This window comes from Anoplopoma fimbria, chromosome 24 (genome assembly GCF_027596085.1).
Source record: "Anoplopoma fimbria isolate UVic2021 breed Golden Eagle Sablefish chromosome 24, Afim_UVic_2022, whole genome shotgun sequence".
Lineage (NCBI taxonomy): Eukaryota > Metazoa > Chordata > Actinopteri > Perciformes > Anoplopomatidae > Anoplopoma > Anoplopoma fimbria.
The window spans coordinates 9,416,341-9,438,544 of record NC_072472.1 but is presented as its reverse complement, the minus strand read 5'-3'; the positions used below and the strand labels follow the sequence as shown (position 1 = coordinate 9,438,544).

At 40.8% G+C, this 22,204-nt stretch overlaps 1 protein-coding gene across 4 annotated transcripts in view; it reads left to right on the top strand.

Moving 5' to 3' along the window:
• Positions 1 to 22,204, top strand: part of aff4 (AF4/FMR2 family, member 4) — a 31,152-nt gene that overhangs the window by 2,546 nt on the left and 6,402 nt on the right. Inside the window, exons 2-17 of one of the 4 annotated variants that reach the window (XM_054625610.1) lie at positions 10,826 to 10,955; positions 14,246 to 15,049; positions 15,603 to 15,641; positions 15,825 to 15,911; positions 16,291 to 16,318; positions 16,429 to 16,492; positions 16,726 to 16,818; positions 17,233 to 17,377; positions 17,687 to 18,440; positions 18,576 to 18,727; positions 19,502 to 19,587; positions 19,951 to 20,185; positions 20,514 to 20,611; positions 20,989 to 21,052; positions 21,344 to 21,410; positions 22,001 to 22,087. In XM_054625610.1, coding sequence (XP_054481585.1) covers positions 10,830 to 10,955; positions 14,246 to 15,049; positions 15,603 to 15,641; positions 15,825 to 15,911; positions 16,291 to 16,318; positions 16,429 to 16,492; positions 16,726 to 16,818; positions 17,233 to 17,377; positions 17,687 to 18,440; positions 18,576 to 18,727; positions 19,502 to 19,587; positions 19,951 to 20,185; positions 20,514 to 20,611; positions 20,989 to 21,052; positions 21,344 to 21,406 — 2,838 coding nt within the window. In that variant the 5' untranslated portion in view covers positions 10,826 to 10,829 and the 3' untranslated portion in view covers positions 21,407 to 21,410; positions 22,001 to 22,087. Of the gene's footprint in view, positions 1 to 10,825; positions 10,956 to 14,245; positions 15,050 to 15,602; positions 15,642 to 15,824; positions 15,912 to 16,290; positions 16,319 to 16,428; positions 16,493 to 16,725; positions 16,819 to 17,232; positions 17,378 to 17,686; positions 18,441 to 18,575; positions 18,728 to 19,501; positions 19,588 to 19,950; positions 20,186 to 20,513; positions 20,612 to 20,988; positions 21,053 to 21,343; positions 21,411 to 22,000; positions 22,138 to 22,204 lie in introns of those variants that run through there. The other 3 variants (XM_054625608.1, XM_054625607.1, XM_054625609.1) reach the window with 3 other exon arrangements.

Here is a 22,204-nt window from a genome sequence, read left to right as displayed (position 1 = left end):
TTATTTAAATGTAATTAATATGTGGAGTCAAAATGGCATCATAGCAATCATGTGGTCCGTTTATTGCACAGATGCTATTATTCTTTTAGTGAACTTTACCAAAAGTAAGAGCTAATTGTGACTTCATCTAAGACCTGTGAGCTAATAATCAAATCTTATCTGCTTTGAAGAGAAGCTTGTGGAAAGTAAGTTGTTTGAAGGCTTTTCTAGAGGCTGCTAGTTTAATTTTCCCAAATCTAATCGGACATCAGCAGCTCTTTCTTTTTTATCCCTCAGTAGTGTTGCTCACGCAGCAGAAAAATGTGCTACTCACTGTGTCCTGACCTCATGCATCTGTTCTTCAGCTTTTGTTCTCTAGGATGTGAGTTAAGCTCTCATGTGGCTAGCTATATGGTCCAGTCGAGGTGAAGCTCATTAAGGGACATTTCATTTCACAGATCTGGCGAACATCTGTTCTGTTAGAAACTGCACCATAATATTGATCTGAAAATGATAGCATCAGCCTTAGACATGTGTAGCAGTAATACCTCTAATAAAGGGAAATAACAGTTGTTTTTACACAGCATGGTAAGTGCTTCGCAGGCAATAACAAATGGATCAGTATCATAAACAGTAAAAATCCCAGTTAGTGGAGCAGTACAGCAAGAATGGATTTATTTAATACAAAGGTAAAACTCTTGTAATAAGTGATTCAATAGAAACTAATATTGCCAAGCTAAGCTCCTACAAAGGAACCTTCATCATTTATGAATCATGCAATTAAATGTTTCATCCACTCTCTATTCATTCCCGTTCATATTTGGACACACAACTCGTATCAAAACACATGTTCGGGTGAGTGTGAATGTTTATTTTGAGGTTCAGAGTAGTAAGCTATAGGTTAGCATGTTTCTATTTGTAGGCAGGCAGATATCCCAGTGTCAAATTTAGCCCGGACTGCTCTCTGAGGAATATGATTGTGACTGATATGTGGAACACTGCTCTGTGCAGAAATCCCTATGACTCTGGGATAGAGACATTTCCTGTTATTCCATGTTACATGTGATTTATAGGAATGACTGCGTGTGTGTTGGTTGCACACAAAAGTTGCACGATAACTTCAGTTTTATACAGTCATGTTTCAGCTCAGTAGTTTAAGCTTTCTGAATAGGGGCGAGTAATAGACTATTAAGGGGAGTGTTTTATGTAGGTAAGAATTAAAGGTTTGGGCTTAAAGAAGACCTGAATAAACAAAGTTTAGGGTTGATCAGTTTGAACAAGGCAAGTTGGGTTTCTAATGCCAAGCGCTTCTTGGCATTACATTACATTTATGAGCAATAAGTGAATTCAAAGCTTATAAAACACTTGCGTACAAAAGCTTTATTTATACGGTTGATTTATACTGCCTTTTTGCAGTACAATCAAAGTTAATTAAGAAGAAAAACAAGAACTTGCCGTACAAAAAACAAACCATAATTATAATGTTGTGCTTAAAGGTTTTATTGGAGCTGTCCTAGATTGCACAAATGGCACAAAAGTAACAATTTTGAGGATTACCAGTGTATTTGTTCTCACTAAAGTAATCACTGACATCCCTAGTCACTCTGTTTTATTAAGAATTCAGTGTTCAGTGTTCCATATCGGCTTTTAAGTCCAGGCTACTTGTACCCAACAAATCTAAATGATTCCAGCGTTAATCCTAAGAATTTTAACAGGACATTGGTAAACAATTTAAGAATGATTGAGCTATCCAAGATTATAAAGCCTCATTTTGTTAAAGTGTACCGGACATGCTGGAACATGCAAAGTTTAAACTGTGGTTGTGTCACAGTATGTGTCACAGTATGTTGAATCAACATTGATTCATAGCCAAGGGAGTGGTTAATAAATTGTTAAAAATTCTTACCAAAGTTCAGATATGGGTGAAGAGGGTTATGCAAAAACGTAAAAGCCTCGTGACCATCTTGGTGTGAACATTGAAGAGCATGAATGACGCAGGTTCTTTGGAAATGTTGCCAAGATAACTAACAATGTCGCAGAAAAAAGGACCAAGAACAGTTGTGCTATTTGTGTCAGTAATAGCTTTTTCCTAGTAAGCTCGACTGACTTTATTTCTCAATTCGACTGGATACAGTTTAGCTATACATACTATTTACTTAACCACAGATTATCACGCTGTTTTAATGGGTCACGAGGCAAGACAAGTACAATTTAGTGATGGAAAAGAAATCAATCTGAAGGAAAAAAAAAAGTTACCCAGTGTAACTTCCCCTAGTACTTTAGCTAGTAAATACTAAGTGCCAGCCTAAAAGCCTGGGAAAGTTGCTGCTCAATTTAGTTTTTTCTCATTTTGATTTTATGATCTTGGCATGAAGACGTCACCGGCCTAGAGGCATATTGTGCAGTTTTATCATCTTATCACCAGAGTGTGTTGTGCTTGTTGTAAATACTATTCCTCAGTTAAGAGCTTTTGCTGGATGTTAAGTATAAGATGTATAAAACAAAATGCTCCTAAATCAATCTATTACGAATTAGTTTTGAAATGCAGATGGGTCACAGCGCTGGGCTCTTGTTGGTAAATGCTACCGGCCCCCTCTGATTCGGATAAAGCACGCCTGCTGAGTGGAGGCATTCCAGGCGGTGAGTCAGTTCAAATGCTTCAAACCTGCCTGAATGAAAGGATATAAGCAGTTGTTTAGAGAACATGCCAATCAAGGCTTTGAGTCTTGTTTTGATATGTTAATTGAAGCTAATCTGAAGCCACATGGAAATATTGAAGGGTTTTACTGAAGCAGGAACTAAAGGAATCTGAATACTAAGACTTAATCCTAATGTAGACATCAACTGCCTCAAACATTATCAGCTAAACACTTTCACATAAAAGGAAGACAGAAAATAAGGCGGCTAATTCATTACCCCTATTGTGTGAGAAATGTCTTTGTGCTTGCATCCTACTGTATATAACCACTGGTGTTTTCTTTAGGAAAGTAACTTGATTTCATAAGAGTGTAAGCATTTTTTTCAAATATCATTATGTTTTTGGGTCGCGCGCCGTTTGGTCTTGATGTCGCTGGTCCCCAAACAGCTGCTTATATGAGGCAGGTTTGCAGCATTTGAATGGACACTCCCTCAGGAATGCATGCTGTCAGCAGGTTTGCTTCAAAAGCCCCACAGGAGGGGGCAGTGAATACCCATCTGTACACATTACTGAGGACTTGTTGTGGATGCATTATAAAATACTCTTTGTAAACACAAATTGAATGAATGCAGGAAACTGTTAATGACAGTTTTAGGGAGGGGGGGGTTGTTGTATCAACATTAATGACAAAATACACATGACAACATTTTGGTGTGCCTTAGCGCTGTTGAACGCAACATTTGGACCTTTTGTGATCATCATGGAGTCAAGAATTTTAGACTGCATACTAATTCAGTGGTATTACATCACTTTTTAAGTTCTCAGTTACATTTTCTACATGTGATTTATTATTGATTAAACAACCAAGGGTAGTAGCCTTCTTCTATTGATCAAAATAAATGGTATATATATATATATATATATATATATATAATGGATGTGCTTAAAAAAACTGAGCACTCCCTGAGTATGAACCTAAAAAAACAGAGAGAAAGAGATCAGAAAAAAATACATTTGATTAGATAGTATTTACTTTTAATTATTCAAAAACACGAGTATTTCGCAAAACATGAGCCCTGAACGTAACGACATGAAGCCATTCTCAGTTCTTCGCAATTTTAAAGTTTCCGTCGAGCTACGCATTTAAACATGTCACAATAAAGTGATTGTAAACTGAGTCAAAGGGAGTTTCCCAAATTTGGATTTCATCATTTTGTGTCAAGACTTTTTCAGGCTTGTTTTTTTTCTCTTGCTCATTTATAATCCTAAAGATTATTGAATTATCCCACAAAGTCATTATTCATGTCCCCCCCCCCCCCCCAAGTGGAATATTTAAAACACACCGACGTCTTGGGAAATTTAGATAATCCTTATTTTAATAACATTATTGCGACGCAATCCCTCAATGAACAAAATAAAAGTAACATTTCATAATTCAAAGCAAGTAGAAGGGAGAGAAGAATTGATTTTTGAAGGGGGAAACTTTATGGTGATAAGAAATAATAACATTAATATAACATATTGGCTATAAAATATTTTCAGAAGAGGTTAAAAACGTGGTAGGGGCTTGGGCAAGTCTTTTTTTTTTTTTTTTTTTCATACTTCCCTAAGTCAAACAGCAAAAATGTGTTACGGTTTACTCGAGTCATTGGAATGCCACCACATTACCTCATTTGCCCAAATGGCATTATAAACATCTTGAAATAAACAACACTTGATATCCTCGATTTTGACAAGGAGAAAAACTAAATAGGAGAAAAAGGGTGAATCTTTGGATGGGCAGCCAACGAGTGAACCCTTCTTCCAGGACTGATGGTCCTGCAGTTAAAATTTTGCATAATGAGTAGCAGAACAAAAGTTATAACATGGAAAAGGGTTTTAGGTACATTTAAAAAATATGTGTTAGTTTCAGGCAAAGTTTAAAAGATGTTTAACCATAAATCTGAACTTTGGAAAGAGCTGAAGGGTCCCTGACAAGGTATCTGGAACCTGTGTACCAACTCTTCAGTGGATATCTACAATATACCAAGGAGTCAGACCTAAGTGTGCTTTAAGCCGAGGTTATGCCTTTAGCGTACGCTCGGGTCCATGTGACGTAAATGTTGTCATTGGTGGCTGTGTGCGTAGGCTCTGTGTGGACGTATCGGCAATTTGTTGTGGCTATGCGAATAAGTCCTGACAGGTCTGAATGAGAAGTTTTCAGCGATCTACTGCACATGTGTAGAACAGTTCTTCCAAGCAGATGGTATAAACAAAACTATTCCACTTCAATGATGTCTGCAGCGGTTTGTGTTTGGAAGTAAAACTGAGGCTTTAGAAGTGATACAATCTTAACAACAACCCTAACATAACAGGAAACCTGCAGAGAGACACCAGAAGTGAAATGGCATAATGTTTGTGTACTAGTTAAAAAAAACAACTAAAATCCCTGCGGTGTGTGATGGTAACACATTTGTCAGCATGTCATCATCATGTGTAGCTGATGAAAATGTCTCCCGACTGTTACAACCTGCATGCCGGAGAAACTGCGTACTGTCTCTTTAACGGGCTGCAAGGGTGCTTTGCCCTGTGCTCGGGCATAGTGGGGGAGGGAGGGAGGGAGGGAGGTTGTTGACGGAAAGATGGGCCCCTATTGGCCGGGCCTTACTGAGGGCAGTGACATCACACGGAGGAGAGGCCCTGTGGTGTAAAATAACATCTCCTTTTATGGGACGAGGTGGATCGTTCCATTCTCAGGGAGAGGTGAGCTTTTCTTCCCCCTCTCGCTGCTCCCCTTAATCATGTCTTCCTTCCTGTAAAATGCCTCTCTAATTGGCCTCTGAGGCTGTTTTGTAAATAAGTATAGCTGTAAGTCTTTCCTAGACCAAGCTTATTTATTTATTTAGTGGTAATCCTGTCTTTCTAAACCCACTCCTTTTTTTTTTTTTTTTTTTTTCCTCTTAATTTTGAGTTTGAATGTATATTAAACTGCTGTTAGCCTTCTTCAACTGCTCTATTCTTGCAATCTCTCTTCTTTGATTTAATTCTAATAAGTGTACTTAGTCATACTATTTTTTTTTAATTTTTTTTTTAGACATAGAGATGTATAACTATGTTTCAGCAGTCTTTACAAATGCCTCATCATCACTGTGCTTTGTTGTCGTGTGGAGCATTTTCCCCTCTTTAAGTGCCTCCTTTAAGATAATTCATACGCTTAAATAACTTTGATTAAAAGATGGCACTGTTGGCATTTAAGACCCAGAGGCACCACCAGGACCGTCTCACACTCTTTAGGACAGGAGACATGCCAAAGCTCTCTTTTTGTGTACCCAGTCTCTCTGTCACATAATCACTCTAAACATTAACACACTCACCCCCCCCGGCCTCTTTTCACCTCTCTTGTTCTCCACACATGCCTCAACCTCAAAACACTACACATACAAAAAAAACAAAAGCTTGCTGCGACCCCTTAGGCTTCACCTAGCATGCGACTACCCCCGCTGTTTGCCGACGTGGTATCTACCGAGAACGAGGAGTCGCCTCCCCTCTCTAAGTCAGATTTGTCACCACTCCAAGGAAATACACTGTACCTTTTTCGAGTCGAGTAAAGAAAACTGTAGTTACACTCTTCCAGCTGGACGCCCACAGATACATTTAGGAAAAAAGAAAAGGGCCAGGTTGTTTCTCCAGCGGAGGATGTTGGCGTAGAAATTTAAGTCATAACGAGAATACTTCTGAATCCTTGGGAGATCCTTTGAATCCTCCTCCCTCCTCCTTCCAATGTTTCAGTGGTTGGGGCCATGGCCTCTCAGTCAGGGTAAGAAATGCATGGCTAGTTGGCTGCTTTACTCATTTCTCTTGGTGTCTGGAAATAATAAAGCACTTCATTTCCACTGCGTTGTACAAGTCACGCTAAAATGTTCTTAGTTGTCCTACTTTTAATGGCTGTCTCACAGAATCCTAGTCCTGTATTCATGGTGTCTCAGATGACAATCAGTTCTTCCTTTTTTTTTTTTTTTTTTTTTGATTGTTTAGGAGACGTGACCTGGTTCTGAGTCAGAAAGAAACAGATGAGCTGATTAATTTAGGTACAGAGTGAACTGCCTTTTCAACTCAGACTTTGACCCTTTTCAGTCTGGCACCCTGTTGAATGATTACAATGAACATACATGGCCACCACACATTGATAATACCAGATGTCATTTAAACTCATGTTGTGTAAGAAGTGATTTGCTGGCCAAGCTTTGTCCCCATTTTGAAACAATCTACATTGCCTGCCTTCCTATGTTGGCAACTGATCAACTCTGTGTGGCTTGGGCCTTTGGAAAGAAACAAAAAACAGGGCCCATTTATGGTTTGTGCCTCTTAAGGTTTACAACCGAAACGCGTAAAATACATATTTAATTGCTTCTCCAGGGTATTTTCTCAAACTGGGCTGATATTTGGTACGTTCCTTATCCCAGAAGGCCACAGGTTAAATTGCAACTGAATTTGAGAAATGAGCAATATTCTCCATCAGGGCCCCCCCCCCCCCCCCTTAACCGGGAAAGTAAATCCTCCAACACTTGGCTTAAGAAAGTAGATGCTTGATTTGAAAGTAAGTTGACATTTAGCATGACCCGATTCTGTGGCATTAGGACTACGACTTGGGATATCCCCTTCGCCATGCTGTAGTAGTTGATCTGTCATGTTGGACGAAAGATTATTTTAGCGTAGTGATTCCAATTCTCTCCATCCCTCCTGACTTGTGTTTACTAAGATACACTTTACACACAGTAGCTTCCATCTACCGTATTGTAAACGGTACACACGTGTGTGCCGTGCGTCTTTACTCCCTATTAATAGAGCCATGTTCCTCCGACGGTTATTATCCCTGGCATTAGGTTCTGTTTTTATCGTTCTTATAAAGTCATCGCATTGTCAACCTGGTTTTGGTTTACTTTTCCAAACAGCATAGTTTGAGTTTTGAGGCTGGTCTAAGGCCAACTTAAAAACAGGTTGCGCTCAGATGCTTGATCCACAGTCACACCGTCGCATCATGTTGCCAAGTTTTTCACATTCTTTTTTTGCCATTCGGACTCTTGGCACATTTATTAAAAACAGAAAGAACACTCTGACCTTTTCTCCATAAAGAGGACTGGAGTGATCGTTTTTAAAAAAACAACATGGGAAATGGATGATATGTTAAGCCTTTTCATTTTAACCAAGAAAGATTTCCTTGGGGGGAAAAAAAAAACATATAAATTAATTTATTCTGATGTTGCAAAGGCACAAAAGTAAAACAGACTGCTGGCTGGTATTGGCCTAAATAGGAACATTAATGCTCCAGTATTGTTAAATAAAAAAGCAATAGCAGACGATAGAGCCTCCAGTCTGAGGATTCTCTTAAGTGCTGTGCTACAGTATGACAGGGTGTAACCCCCTGCTCTGCTAATAAAAAAACAACAGTTTGTGTCAATTAGTTAGGCAGAATAGACAGGAGCTGTGTTTACAAAGGACTCTGTCCCTGTGGCTTTTGACCATTTAACAGTGTGCTCACAGTTGCCCATTCATACATTCAGCCCCACTTCAAAACTGACATCGACAGACTCATTTTTATATTTGCATCTAGTACCAGCATACTAAACGCACCCCACGGCACATAACCATTTTGTTTGATTATTTGTAATCAGTGGAGATGTAGAAACTGTTACTTTGAGTACACGAAACTAGCTTTTTCTTAAACCACAGACTACATTTATAGCGTGAAAAACCATTAAATGGTTTTGGTACTTAACAGCTGGCAAAATAACTGACATCAGGATGTTGTAGGAGTTAAGTTCTGTTTGCTGTAGTTTCCATTTGTTGTATGTCAGTTGTTCATACAGTTGTAGCACATTTGGTATTGTTCAATTAAACTTCAACAGCTTTTGTGGTTTTAGTTTAAGACAATGTGTTGTCTTAACTTGGTTCTCAGCCGTGCTGTGAGTTTAGAGATAAAACAGTGGGATGTTGATGGATGTTAGGATGAAGGATTACCCAAACAATGTTTTCTTCTTCTCTTGACACCTCTGCTGATAACACCAGTGTTAATGTTGCGTCTCAAACAGTTCAGAGTGGCCTTGGTCTCCTCGTTGGCTTTGGTTTAATATAGCCTTCCTAGCTATACTCTGGAAATTCAGTTGCTTGTGAGGAGTGGTGACTCACAGCTGGGTGTTGTTGATGATGTAAAACAGGCAGCTGCTTTGTAAAGGTGTTGGTTGTGAAATTACAATTTGGATCAACTGATAAGCTTACAGATAATAAGCCAGAAGTTGTAAAAAGGTGGAACAAGTGTTGGCAAGAATTAGTCTACACTAGATTGCTGCAGGAATGAGTTCTGAAGCCCGGAGAAGAAAAAGCATGTTTGTACTTTAGGTTCCCTCGTCTCAAAGTCATGGGTCTTTAATGGGTTTTTAGGTTGGATGCCTGAAATAAGATTCAGTGATTAACAAAAGCGTAAGAGATTTTGATGATTTGATCTATCCATCAATTTGTCTGTAAATATTATTATGCAGACTCGTCCACCTTTTACAGCCTTGTTGTCTATACTCTAACACGAGCTTTTAACTTCTGCTGATTGCATTTACGCTTCAAAAATCCTAAACGTTTTGAACAAAATGTGTAAGTATCATTAACTTGTGTTTGCCAAAGTGCTTATTTTCTGTGATAATTAATAATCCACTGGAAAAATCCCATTCGCCTTTTTGTCGATGGTGCCAGTGTGATGCTAACTCCCGGGGTTGTCCTAGAAAAATACGTCCCGCCCTGCAGCTTTCTATATTACTATGTGAATGCTTGTTATGATCACGTTTCATGTAAGAGCAGTGCAAATTCTTCCAGGAAACTGTAGCCTAATTTGACTGCCTTCTCACATCTTGTTTGATTTCCCTGTGTGGAGTGTTTTATTTTCCTGTTCGTTTCCTATCTGCTTCTTTTCATCCGTACTTGGTAAAGATTGATAACGCCCCAGTGTGTTGTGTTTATAGTTTAAGAGGAGGCCGGGTGGTTTCTGTATAATCACACTGTCAACAGCTTTAAAATCATTGTTGTCATTGGAAGAGGCTGAAGCTGTCGACTTAAACCGAGATGCGACACGCCTGGCTGGAAATTTGCTTGTTTCTGGTTATAAAAGCCCCGTAGTTGCTTTCTGTTACAGACAGATGTCTCCTTTTTTTTGTGATGGTTGTGCCTTAAAAACACAAACTTGTTCCGTCCAAATGCCAAGGAAAAGTTTTACAACTTGTTAAAAAGACATTAACAGCCTTGTGTTTTATCCTCTGGTAGTGTACCCAGTTTTATTACATGTTCATGCATATGGTGTTTCGTCTCTCTGGTCTTAATCCATACATTCACAAAATAACAAGGTCTCTGCCCTCAAATGGCTCTTTAATTGAATGTTTGCACTACGCACATTATGCTCAGAGGGACAGTAGGGGCAGCGATGTTTGCGCAGCGGTTATGGAGTCAAGCTTAAGTTTAACAACTGCAGGTTATTCAATCCTAATTACAGGCTGATTTAACGTAAAACTATTCCAGAAAAGATTTATGTATTATTTTCATGTCATACACTTTTCTATTTGGATAATTTATTTTGTGAGCGACAACCCATTCAAATTATAGTTAACAAACTTCTCAATGTATCACAATGTTGAAAACGGACGTTAGTAGTTTCAGATGGGGTACAGCTTTACGTTGACCATCTGTACGAGCAGATTATTTGTTGTAGAAGTAGACTTCTTCGTATTGTCTAGACCAGCATAAGCCTATTAGAGACTACTTTCTCCACAGGTCATCTCTGCGCTCCCCTCTGTTCATGATGTGTGGGGGTAACGCTAATGAACGTCCTATTTGTGGTTTACCAAAAAACTGATTCAAAGTAGAGGGTAGTCGATGGCGGACTCTGACTGTATGATTAGTGGTGAAAAGTTGGAAACTTGAACTAGTCGTTTATTCCTTTCTGAACCAAGAAATCAAAGCCGGAGAGAAAAGTGAAGGGCTTGTGTTTAGTTACGTTACCTCACTGTTCAGGAGTAACTTTTTTTGTTTTTTTGGGGAGTGCTTCAAACACTTTGATGAACGGCTCACTTTCATGACACCGCGTCGTTTACAGCCGTCCTTGTAAAACCACGAGATAAGGAGTCTGTTTACAGTCCCTCCTCGGCGTGTTCTTATATTGACTTGTTGTTGTTGTTCTGTTTGCGTTATTAGCAACATGAACCGTGAGGACCGGAATGTGCTCCGAATGAAAGAAAGAGAAAGGAGAAATCAAGAAATCCAGCAGGGAGGAGGAGAGGCCTTTCCAGCAAATTCACCTCTCTTCCCTGAACCCTACAAAGTGGTAAGTTTGTTAACCTCTCATTCAGTTTTGACATGAAAATTGATTAGTCAATTTTAGAGGAGTTTTGTAACAGTGACAGGAACTGAGAACTGCACAATCTTCCAGGAACATTCATGTTGATACAGTTTTGTCATCACGTATTCATTGAACCGTCAAACCTACACCTTTTTTGATATTTTTGCCTGCTTAGCTAAACTGCCGAGAGGAATGTTTAGCTTCAGGCTTCTATGGCAAAGGTTGGAAACTCTTTATGTTGGTGTATTTGTACACGTGTTTGTGTTTGTGTGTGTGTGTGTGTGTGTGTGTGCGTGTGTGTGCGTGCGTGCATGTTTTATGTAACATTTGTTCGACTTCATTCCTACATTGTTTCAGTCTGGAAAACAAAAATTCTGTTGATTTTTTTTTTTTTTTTTTTTTAGTTTAAAAAAAAATCCTGTTTGATGAAGACTTGAACACGTTTTTTTTGTGGCTGCTTTTATTAATGAAAAAAAAAAAAAAAGGTTTAGTTATTATTTTGTTTCTCTTTCACAATGACCTTCAGGATCCTGCGGTCTTGGTTTTGTTCTCCGTTTGTTTGATGAAAGCTCAATAGAGCAAACTCATAAAATGCTTTAATACCTATGCACTTCATGTCTGAACAAGCTCTGTTGTCAATGACGGTCCTTCTTTTAATCCAGAAGATTCTACGCACATTTCGAGCTGTAATTTTACTGATCTGTGTGCAGCATAGTGTGTGGTTACATTAATCATGGGTATTAAAAACAGTCTGCTCTCCAAGCATTTGGCTTGAATTAAATAATGGTTAGCTGTCAGATAATCAGCTATCGTCTTACTCCGCACAAGACACAAAAGAGTCGGTTGAATTGACAGCACCTGTCTTTGGTTAGCTGTTTTTGCAGTGCAGCTGAAGAAGGTAAACATAAGATCATGCAAGCCCCCCCCCCCCCCTTCCTCCCCTTCCTCCCATGTCTTCCTCTTGTGCTCACAGATACATATAGATGTAGGCCAGCCAACTCCCTGCTCAGGCTTCTGCTCGGCCATTATAATTTGTAAAGAGGATTTGAGTACTCTGAACTGGTTTAATCTTTGCCACTAACCAGATTTGAGCAGAGGTAAGTGGGCGCCTCTCCTTAGCTTAGAGTTAGCCATCAGAAAGGCGGAGAGGAATGTGCCCTGACAGGTTGGTAATAGAAAGAGGACCAGAGGTGAGCGATGAGTGCAGAACCACAACAAAGTGAAAGGTAAAAAGCTGACTTTGAAGAAGGAAAAAGCCCTTGACCTTTTGCACAAGAGAAGAAAAGGGCAGCAAATAGTGTTATTGTGCACGTTTTTGTTTTTCTGTCTCCAGAAACAATAGTACACATTTTCTGGGGGGGAAAAGCCAACTGTTTAAGTTATTGGCTTTTCTTCACTTTGTATCTTTTTGTCTTCAGCTTGTCTGAGTCTTATGTAAGCTTAAGTCCGTCCGTCCGTCTCTCCCCCCCCCAATAAACCCCCTCTGTCATGCTCCACTAAGTGGAAGTTTACTGTGTTCAGCGTTAAAGGCCATGTGTGCACGCAGCTGCAGCTGGGGCCTCACAGATGTAGAACAGAAAAACGGTTACATCTTTATGGTTCTGAGCTCACACACTTTTATAACTCAGCTGCATAGAATGATGATCCTTTAAAATTGTGATATTGGTACATTTGATGATACAGTACGTACACACTGTATATAAATGCATATTGTAATTCTTGATTATGATTAAGTTTGCCTTTTTTATTGTGCCGAGATCTAACTAGCCCCCCAAAAACATAAGAAAAAGGACATAACTTACTTAATCAATCCAAAATCCAATAATCACATTCATGTTTGCCTTTTTAACGGCATCGTAACCACAAAGATCAGGCAAACTACACCGTTAACAGATTAAAAACTGATGCCATAGTTTGCCGTTTTTGCAGGTGAAAAGACAGCAGGTTAAATTTAGAAGATATAGCAATATGTGTTCTGTTCTTGTTGTGGTCATGTGACTATATGCAAAGGATAGTTCCTGGTTAGCAGGGAAGTACTGCCACAGAACTGGGCAGTTTTTGCAGGGCAGGAACAAAAACTTTAACATACAGTTCCTGTAGTCAACATGGAGGTAAAGTACCTAAAAATGTTTGTGAGAGCGTTTTTGCAGACAAAAACAAAGGCTGTACAAAACAATCCAATGCAATATGCAGGTGTTCTGTTTAAGAAAACGTGATGATTCAGGTGTTTCTAATTTCTTTTAACACTTCATTGTTTTTAGCATTATCAGCCAACATGTGTGCCGGTATGTGTGATCAGCTAGAGTATTACCCTTTTGAAGTACTTGCATTGAGTACTTGTATTTACAGAAAGAAGCTGGTATTTCTGTCGAGCTGGACGTTTAATACAATGATAATAAAACACACCATTCTTAAGTAAAACAAACGTCCCCATAAGAAAAAAAAAAAAAAAAAAATGGGTGATGCTCCACTTCACCAACTGCACACGTGTGAGCCGGGACACGCTAGCAGGAGGTTAGTGGTGTGCATGTTATGACCAAGCTAGTTAACATTTCCTGCTACAGATAACGGCTTGTGTTTCCTCACCCGGAGTGTGAGTCTGTCAAACAAAATAGAGGTCTAACGCTTCATGTGAAACTGGATATTTTGAACAGGCTGTCACGGGCTGATTGCTGGCAGGTCGGCTGGAACCTGTGGCTTCTAAGTGATTGATTAACCTCTGTGCTGGAGCTACGGGCGGACTTATCTGTGTGAACAGATGGGTGTGGACTGATCGGGGCCCATTTTGAATGAGCTCACTGAATGATTGACGGATCTCCATGTTCAATCGATTTCTTTTCTCAAGTCGGTTATAGACTGATGACACATGGTTCAGGATATAATTAGTATTTTTTTTTTCTTTTGTCAGATGTAATCTGCATTTAAATTTCGCTCATTTTGCATATTTTTGTGATTTTTAAGTTTTTTTTTTATGTTGAAGTAATACATTTTTTTTTATTCCATTTTCAGTGTTTTTTTGATGGAAAGCAAAGCAATTAACCCAAGAGTTGAACTTGTGCCCATAATGACTGTTTTCTCTGCCCCTCTTCTCTCCTCTGCTTTCCCTCCGTTTGTCTCTTTCTTCTTATTTATTTATTTTTTTCCTCTCACTGAATTTTATGTCTCTTCTTTCTCTATGGCTTTTCTTTTTTCTATTTTTTTTTTCTTTTTTCTCCATCTTCACACTGTCCTCCTCCCCCACCTCCCCCTCCCCCTTTCTCTGCTTCTCTCTTCAGTCCAGCAAGGAAGATAAACTGTCAAGCCGTATTCAGAGCATGCTGGGCAATTACGACGAGATGAAAGAGCCGATTGGTGACACACTTCCTAAGATTGGCGGTAAACCATCTAACAGCTCGTCTTCCTCCGAGGAGAAATCGGGCCCACCTTTGTTTGGCGGGGACCAGCGCGGCGTCGGTAGCGGTGGCAGCAGCCAGAGCAACAAGTGGACTCCTGTTGGCCCCGCAGCAGGTAGCTCTTCGTCCCAGTCCCAGAAACGCTCAGGACTCCAGGGCGGCCACGGTAGCCAGAGGAGCAGCGGCAGTAGCGGCAGCAGCAGCAGTAGCCAAAGACACGGAGGGGAGGTGCGGGAAAAGAAGTCGAGTAAACACAGCGGAGGGTCGGAGCACTCCAAGTCGCACACGTCGAGTCCGGCCAAGGGCTCGCTGAGTTCCTCAGGCAGCAACAGCCACTTGCGGAGCTCCTTGGCTGCCGAGCAGCATCACAGCAAGGAGCGCTACCGCTCCAAGTCCCCGCGAGACAGAGAGGCCAACTGGGACTCTCCCTCACGGGTTCACACCTCCTTCCCCACCGGACAGCACTCGAGTCAGGCTTTTCCCCCCTCTCTCATGTCCAAGCCCGGCTCCATGCTGCAGAAGCCCACAGCGTATGTGCGGCCTATGGACGGCCAGGAAACAGCAGAACCCAAGAGCTCGCAAGCAGAAAGCTACAGTGGACAGTCGCACAGCAGCACCATGGGAGAGATGAAGTCCAACAGCAAGGCCTCACTTTCAAAACTCAAGATCCCCTCACAGCCTGTGGAGGTAAGGCTTGTCTGTGGGCTTGTGTTAATGTATAGCACTTAAAGTACAGTACCAGTCAAACGTTTGGACACACCTTCTCATTCAACTACTTTGAAGAATCTAAAATCTAAAACATATTCTGGTGTGTTGAGCATTTGTTTGTTTACCACATAATTCCATATGTGTTCCTTCATAGTTTGGATGTCTTCAATATTAATCTACAATGTAGAAAAAAATAAAAAGAAAGAAAAACCATTGAATGAGAAGGTGTGTCCAAACTTTTGACTGGTACTGTATAAATCTAAAGTAGCAGACATTGTGCATAGAATGTGTTGACTAAGAATGGCAGAGCAGTGTTTATGTTTGGAGCATATATTCATAATGATGTAATAACTGGAAGAGATTACCTCACAGCATGTTACTCTTCTGTCTGATTGAACTCGTAGGTCTAATAAAATGTCTGTAGAATGACTCATGCTCCTCAGAATGGAGCATGAGTTGCCTCCTCCCACCTGCAGCACTGACCGTCATGATGATTATGACAACGTGTTTAACATGATCTTTCCGTCTTTAGGGATCTGGTGACGCCAACTGTGTTGATGAGATTCTGAAGGTAATTGTATTTAGTTAAAAAAATTAAAAAAAGACCCTGTCAGGCCAATTATAACTTCATCACAAGTATTAAGTGGGGGAAAAACTATTACTTGAGTCCGTGAAGGAGCACTTTGCATTACTCACACCTTACAACTCATTTTGACATTTTTCCCTGCCTGTGTTTATTCTTTCTTTCTTTCAGGAAATGACTCAGTCGTGGCCCCCTCCGCTGACAGCCATCCACACCCCCTGCAAAACAGAGCCCTCCAAGTTTCCATTCCCAACCAAGGTCGGCATTGCACCATTCCCTGTGTTTACCGTTTCACTCGAATTATGTGTCATGTCTTGTTACGCGTCTTGTTTTGAGGGCAAGCAGACCTTACGTAGCAAAATAAACCAAACCAGGGAAACCTTTTTGTGGCCGTCTAATTGGAACTATAAAGTTATGCGACTACCTACTGATTGATATTTGATTAATAATCGATGGATTAATATCTGATAGTGAACTACACACCCAAACTAGATTAAAGTTGTTTGAACTTACTTACGATTTTATTGATTTACTGATCTTTAGAGCAGACAATTATTTTTGTGGGTTTGTGAAAATAATTCATAATGTCTTCCTTATTTTTTAATTTTTTTTTTTTTTTTTTTTTTTTTAACCTCAGGACTCTCACCCTTTTCCCAGTGGGCACAGTGAGTACCATACTCATTTCTGATTCAAACCCAATATAAAATAAATATGTACATCTATATTTTCTGATATACTTATTGCTCATGAGTTGGTTTTTTTGTGTTTTTTTTAGAGCGAGGTAGTTCGTCCAAGAGCTCCAGCAGCCACCAGTCTAAAGCTTGCGAAGACCAGCCCACGTAAGTGTTCCATCTTTTCCTCCATTTCTCCTTTCTCACGCATGTTTAGAGATTTCCCAGAATTGATTCAGACAACAAAGAGTTACATACTTAAACAAATAGGTATGATAAGGTAAGAAACATTAAGTAACCAGACGCGTAGATGACCTCAGTAAGTTATAAAGACAGAGCCACCATTTACACTAATGTAATAAAATACAAAGATTTAATTTAGTGTCATTCCTCCATCTCAGTGTACTGGAAGATGACCTTAAGCTCAGCAGCAGTGAGGACAGTGATGGAGAACAGGACTCTGCAAAGAATGCCTCAAGGAACACTTCAGCAAGGTAAACCATAAAACTGTACATTTATGAGGGATAGCATCAGTCTTTGCACCTTTAGCAGCGACAATAACTGCATTGTGAGGCAAATTCCAAATTCTGGAAAAATACAGCAAAAAAATTGTGAAAATGACAGATCAAGTATGCAACCGTTTGGAGAAATCGAATCTATATGTAGTGGTTAAGATATGAGAGCTATGAAAGTGTAGCCGTCCGTTTTCCAGAGATTATCAGCATATTGAACACTTCAGATATTCACCTAAAACAAAGAAATGTGTCCCTGGAATTGAACAGGATTTTAAACGCACCACATGATTTGGTTGTTTGTATGCATCCTTCAGCGTGTAACACTCTGAAAGTGTACTCCACACCCTTTTGCACATAATAAAATGGCGTTTTACACTTTTTCTGTAACAACAGCAATAACAGTGAAGGAGCGGAGCAATCCAGGGATGATTCAAGCAGCCACAGCGGCTCGGAGAGCAGCTCGGGCTCCGACAGCGAGAGTGAAAGCAGCACGACAGACAGCGAAGCCAATGAGCCCCCGCGGCCCGCCTCCCCGGAGGTAATGACTTACCAGGAACTTTGTACAAAGCTCAAGTGCTTCTTTGTGATGATTTGGTACTCAACCATCATTTTCAATTGAACTGTTCCTCTCTCTGTCCACCCTTACTTTGGGTTGTTATAGTTACAAGGCATCAATTTTTCTTTCTTCTCCATCTTTTTTATGTTTGACTGGGTTTTTTATATATATATATATATATATATACATACACAGACAGACAGACAGACAGACAGACAGACAGACAGACAATACTTTTCACTCACTAACACAAAGTGTTATGTCTGTGTGTGTTCTCCTGCTCCCCTTCAGCCTGAACAACCCATGGCCAACAAATGGCAGCTGGACAACTGGTTCAAGAAGGCCAAGCAGTTCTCTCCAGCCTCTCCAGCGGACAATAATGTCCCAACCAAGTGCAAGAAAGAGGGCAGGGACAATGGCTCAGGACGCGGCTATAGCAGCCAGGTAGGGGGATCAAAAGACTCAGCGGCACCCACCCCAAGCAGGGACCTACGGGCGGCACAAAAGGGTGCAGAGGGTGGCCGTGGCCGGCAAAAATCCCCCGCCCAGAGCGAGGGGGGCACAAATCCGCGAAGGAGTACGGGTAAAAAGCAGCCTAAAAAGTCTGAGAAGCCCCCAGTGGTGGAGGAACCCAAGGGAGGACTGAGGGTGGAGAGTGAGCCGGCTCCAGAGATACCTCCTCATCGGCCTAAAGCTGCTACTAAGGGTTCCCGCAAACCCAGCATCAAAAAAGAACCCAAATCCTCTCCGAGGCCCACTGCGGCCGCTGTCACTACCACTGCAGATAAACGCAAGGCCAAGGCACCCACAAAGACTTCCCAGAAGTCTCGTGAGTTTGTCGACACGGACTCTTCGTCGTCGGACTCCGAGGGGAACGACAGCATCCCGTCGTCGTCGCAGACGCCCAAATACACGGAGAGTATCAGGACCCCCGTGTGTGTGTTTTCTCCAATGGAAGAAAAAGAGCTGCTGTCTCCCCTCAGTGACCCTGAGGAGCGCTACCCTGCAAGGCAGCCTCAGCACCAGGTTCTACTAGTGAAGATAGGTTAGTCAAAGCAGCACACATTCTGTCTGTATCCTGTGCACTTGTTTAACACTTGAACACTCCTGCAGCTTTTCTTTTCTTTGGACCAAATTAAACTGTACCCTTCCCTTCCTTTTTCCTTCCCATTTCCTATAGATCTCAGCTTGCTGTCTAGGATCCCGGGGCGGCCCTACAAGGAGCCTGCAGAGATAAAAGTGGAGAGGGACGACTCTCTAGACAGGGACAGCAAAGACTTCAGCAAACAGAGCTCTGAGAAGAGCTCGAGTAAGGCCAAGAGGAAACACAAGGTATGAGACTCGATAGAGCAAATTCCTGTCTGTAATCTCTGCTGTTTTTGATTGATCTTAAAATATACCTCTTGATTTGAAAAGAGTAAGGGAGGTGTATTCACATCTAGCTCGTCTGGACCGATTGGTTCAAAACTTTGAGCGTTTCACCCCAAGGTTCGGTTCGTTGGGGCCTATGTGAACACAGCATTCGCCCTTAGATGCAGGGCAAAACATGCGGCCGGAGATTGCCTGGAGACAAAACAACTAGCCTTATTAAGATTATTAAATCATGTTAACATGATGCGAGGAAACGTTTTGAGGCAAATCTTCCCAGGTTATGTTTTTGACCAGGGCTTTTTATTTTTATTTTTTTATTTTTTACAACTTTTGGCCCGCTCTCGAATTAGTCCCTGAATCGGAACAGACTGAATCTGAAAATGGCCTAAAAGAATAGTTCAAGGGAAGATTTTCCTTTCACTTAACATTATATAGGTTAAAATATTAAGATTAAACTGATTTTTGTATCTTTTTTCAATATTACTTTCGTCAGGGAAGTAATGATCGTTCCATTTTTTTGTTTCAATAGCTGTGAAACTACCAAAGAAAGAGACAAACAATCTAAGTGATATGTACCATTAAGCATTGGCAGAAAGTTGCACTGCACTTCGTGACTTCAAGTGCTAGACTGCACATTTCTTTGTCATCAATTAACTTCCTACAGCGGCTTGTACACACACAAATCAATCGTTTAATGTGTCTTTTAATTTCCTGCAACCTTTTGTGTCTTTTTAGAACGACGAAGACGGCACAAAGCCAGAGAGCAAGCGTTGCAAGCTAGAGGAGAAGTCCCTATCTCATCATAAAAACAGCAGTAAAGAGTGAGTATTCTTCCTTTCCCTCCTGATTATCTTTCACAGTAAAACACTCTGCACATTGGGAACGCTTGGTGTGACAGTAGTACTTCATTTATTTACAGACAGCATGAAGCGTGCTAGTTTTCTTTCCCCCTCTTCTGAAATGGCTTGTTTATTACATCACAGCCTCTTTTAAGCCAAACCTGTTAACCTTGATAATAATGACATCTCGGCTATGATCTTAATGTTGATCTGGAATGTTAATATTTAATCTTTTTAGTGTTAATGTTAATGTGATCTGGAGTACGGTACTGCAACAAGGCTGGTCTTGTTTTTTTAAATAATCAAAATATAACTGTGTTTCAATGACGATTCATATCCCGCCAGGTCTAAGAGGTCTATGGAGAAGAAAGAGGAGCCAGTCCCCTCCCCTTCCATATCAGGTCTTCAGCGGACGCCCAAGGCAGAGCATCCGAGTCGAAAGAGGACAGTCAGCCAGTCCTCCACGTCTTTGTCTAGCGGGACAGGAAGTGGGAAGGAGGGAAGCCACAGCACCAAGGGCAACTCCACCTCCAAACACAGAAAAGGAGAGGACAAGGGACGCAGCACACGCGAGGGCAAGGTGAGTGCGAGTAACACAATCCCCGGCCATTTGCTGTGGCGTGAATACCTGTCTTTGTGGATATTGGGAAGTGCAGGTGCAGCCTTTCATCAAGTTTTCCGACCGTGCAGTGTTTCCCTATGAGGAACTTGAATAACGAAGCATGTTGGAAAGGGAAGTGGTGGAGAACATAGGTCTATATACTGTATATGCCCAATATCCACAGAACCATTTCTCCATGCACCCTCAATCTCACCCTCTCCATCTTTATCCTCCACTTCAAACACCAGGCTCCTCTTTTTTTTTTTTTTCCTGAAACTTTATTCCTTCTCGCTTGCTGTCTCTGCAGGAGAAATCCTCAAAGGGCTGCGATAACCAGCTGGCTGTGCCTCCGCTCTCCACGGACGGCTCCAAGTCTCAGAGATCCAAGCTGGTGTTTGAGGACAGGTAAGAGGAGCTCTTTCCACCGCGGATAACCCCTCAGCAGGGTATGCAGAAAGAACTGCTGCGGGGATCTAGGGTTGCCTTTGATGCATAAAGCTGCAGGAGGGTTGGGGAGGTCACGCATAGATGTGGCCGCATGCAGGAGAGATGGCGTAAATTTCCATTTTAAAAGGCTCTCTGTTGGGAATCGGTGTCCTTTTCATGCAGAGGTAAAGAAATAAAAATAGTCCTGCCTCTTAGTTTGTTGTCTGCCGTTTCATGGTTTGATTAAATGGAAGAATAACGATGTTGTATTTCTGTTTATCCGTGATCTGTGGAAATGTATGCTTGTTCAGAGAAGTAATTAAACTAGTTTGACCTGTTTAATAATGTTGTTTCAGGGTCCATTCGGCAGATCACTACTTACAAGAGGCCAAGAAACTGAAACACAATGCAGATGCACTGGTAAGAGCGTGAGCTTAATGCCTATTTACATGTGTAATTTAGATGCTGCAGTGTCAGTTGATGCATGCAAAGCAGTGAGAGGAGAGGTCTAGGCCTTGTGAAACAACATCCTGGCGAGGTTTTTTCATGGAGATGAATGTTTTGAGAAAGCAACACAGTTTATTTGTTTAACATATTTCCTTTTTTTATTGCTGACATTTTTATGACTATATAGAATTTGTGTTGTATTAACTGGGAAATGTACCTCAGGCACAGAATCTCAGCAGTTCTTCTTTCTCTGTGCTCTCACAGATATTAAGCAGAAAGTTAAAAAAAAAAAAAAAAAAATGCTTTCAACGGGTCGCTGAAAAATGAGCAGGTGACTATATTTAAGTGCCGGGTTAGTATCAGTGACTTACCTGAGATTTGACCTGAGATATCTGACTTGGCTGCATGCTATTCACCCCAAATTCTTAAAAAACTTGTTCCCATTTTTTTGTAATTTTAAATGCAAATCAGAAAATAACTCCTACATTAAGTAAGACAAGCAAACATTATACAAATAAACACACACACACACACCCTATTGCTGAAAACTAAGCAATAATATTTTTCCTCTGTTAAAAATAGTATTTTACATTATAGATACACTTTTCAATTGATCTATAATGTACGTGGATTACAATTCATTAACACACAGTACAGTTCATTAGTCCACATCTATGGTGTTATACACATACATAATTGAGTTGTTGCTGTTGTTATCAAAATAGTTTATTGTATTCCACACCAAACCATGACAGTTATATACCATGGCCAAAACCATGTCAAATTGAAAGTCATGTGAACAGCAGTTATCCGTGACAGTTTCAGACAGAAATGTAATATTAGAACAGTACATGCTCCCTAACTCGGGATGCAGTGCCAACAGTGATTTCATTGTTTTATTCCCTGTTCCCTCTTTGACAGCTGGACCGCTTCGAGAAGGCCGTTTACTACCTGGACGCTGTGGTGTCGTTCATTGAATGTGGTAATGCTCTGGAGAAGAGCGCTCAAGAAGCAAAGTCTCCCTTCCCCATGTATGCTGAAACGGTGGAGCTTATCAAGTGAGGACAAATGTTTTTCATTGTCACACCAAAGTCCGTTTACAGGACTTGTGTTGTACCACTGAGC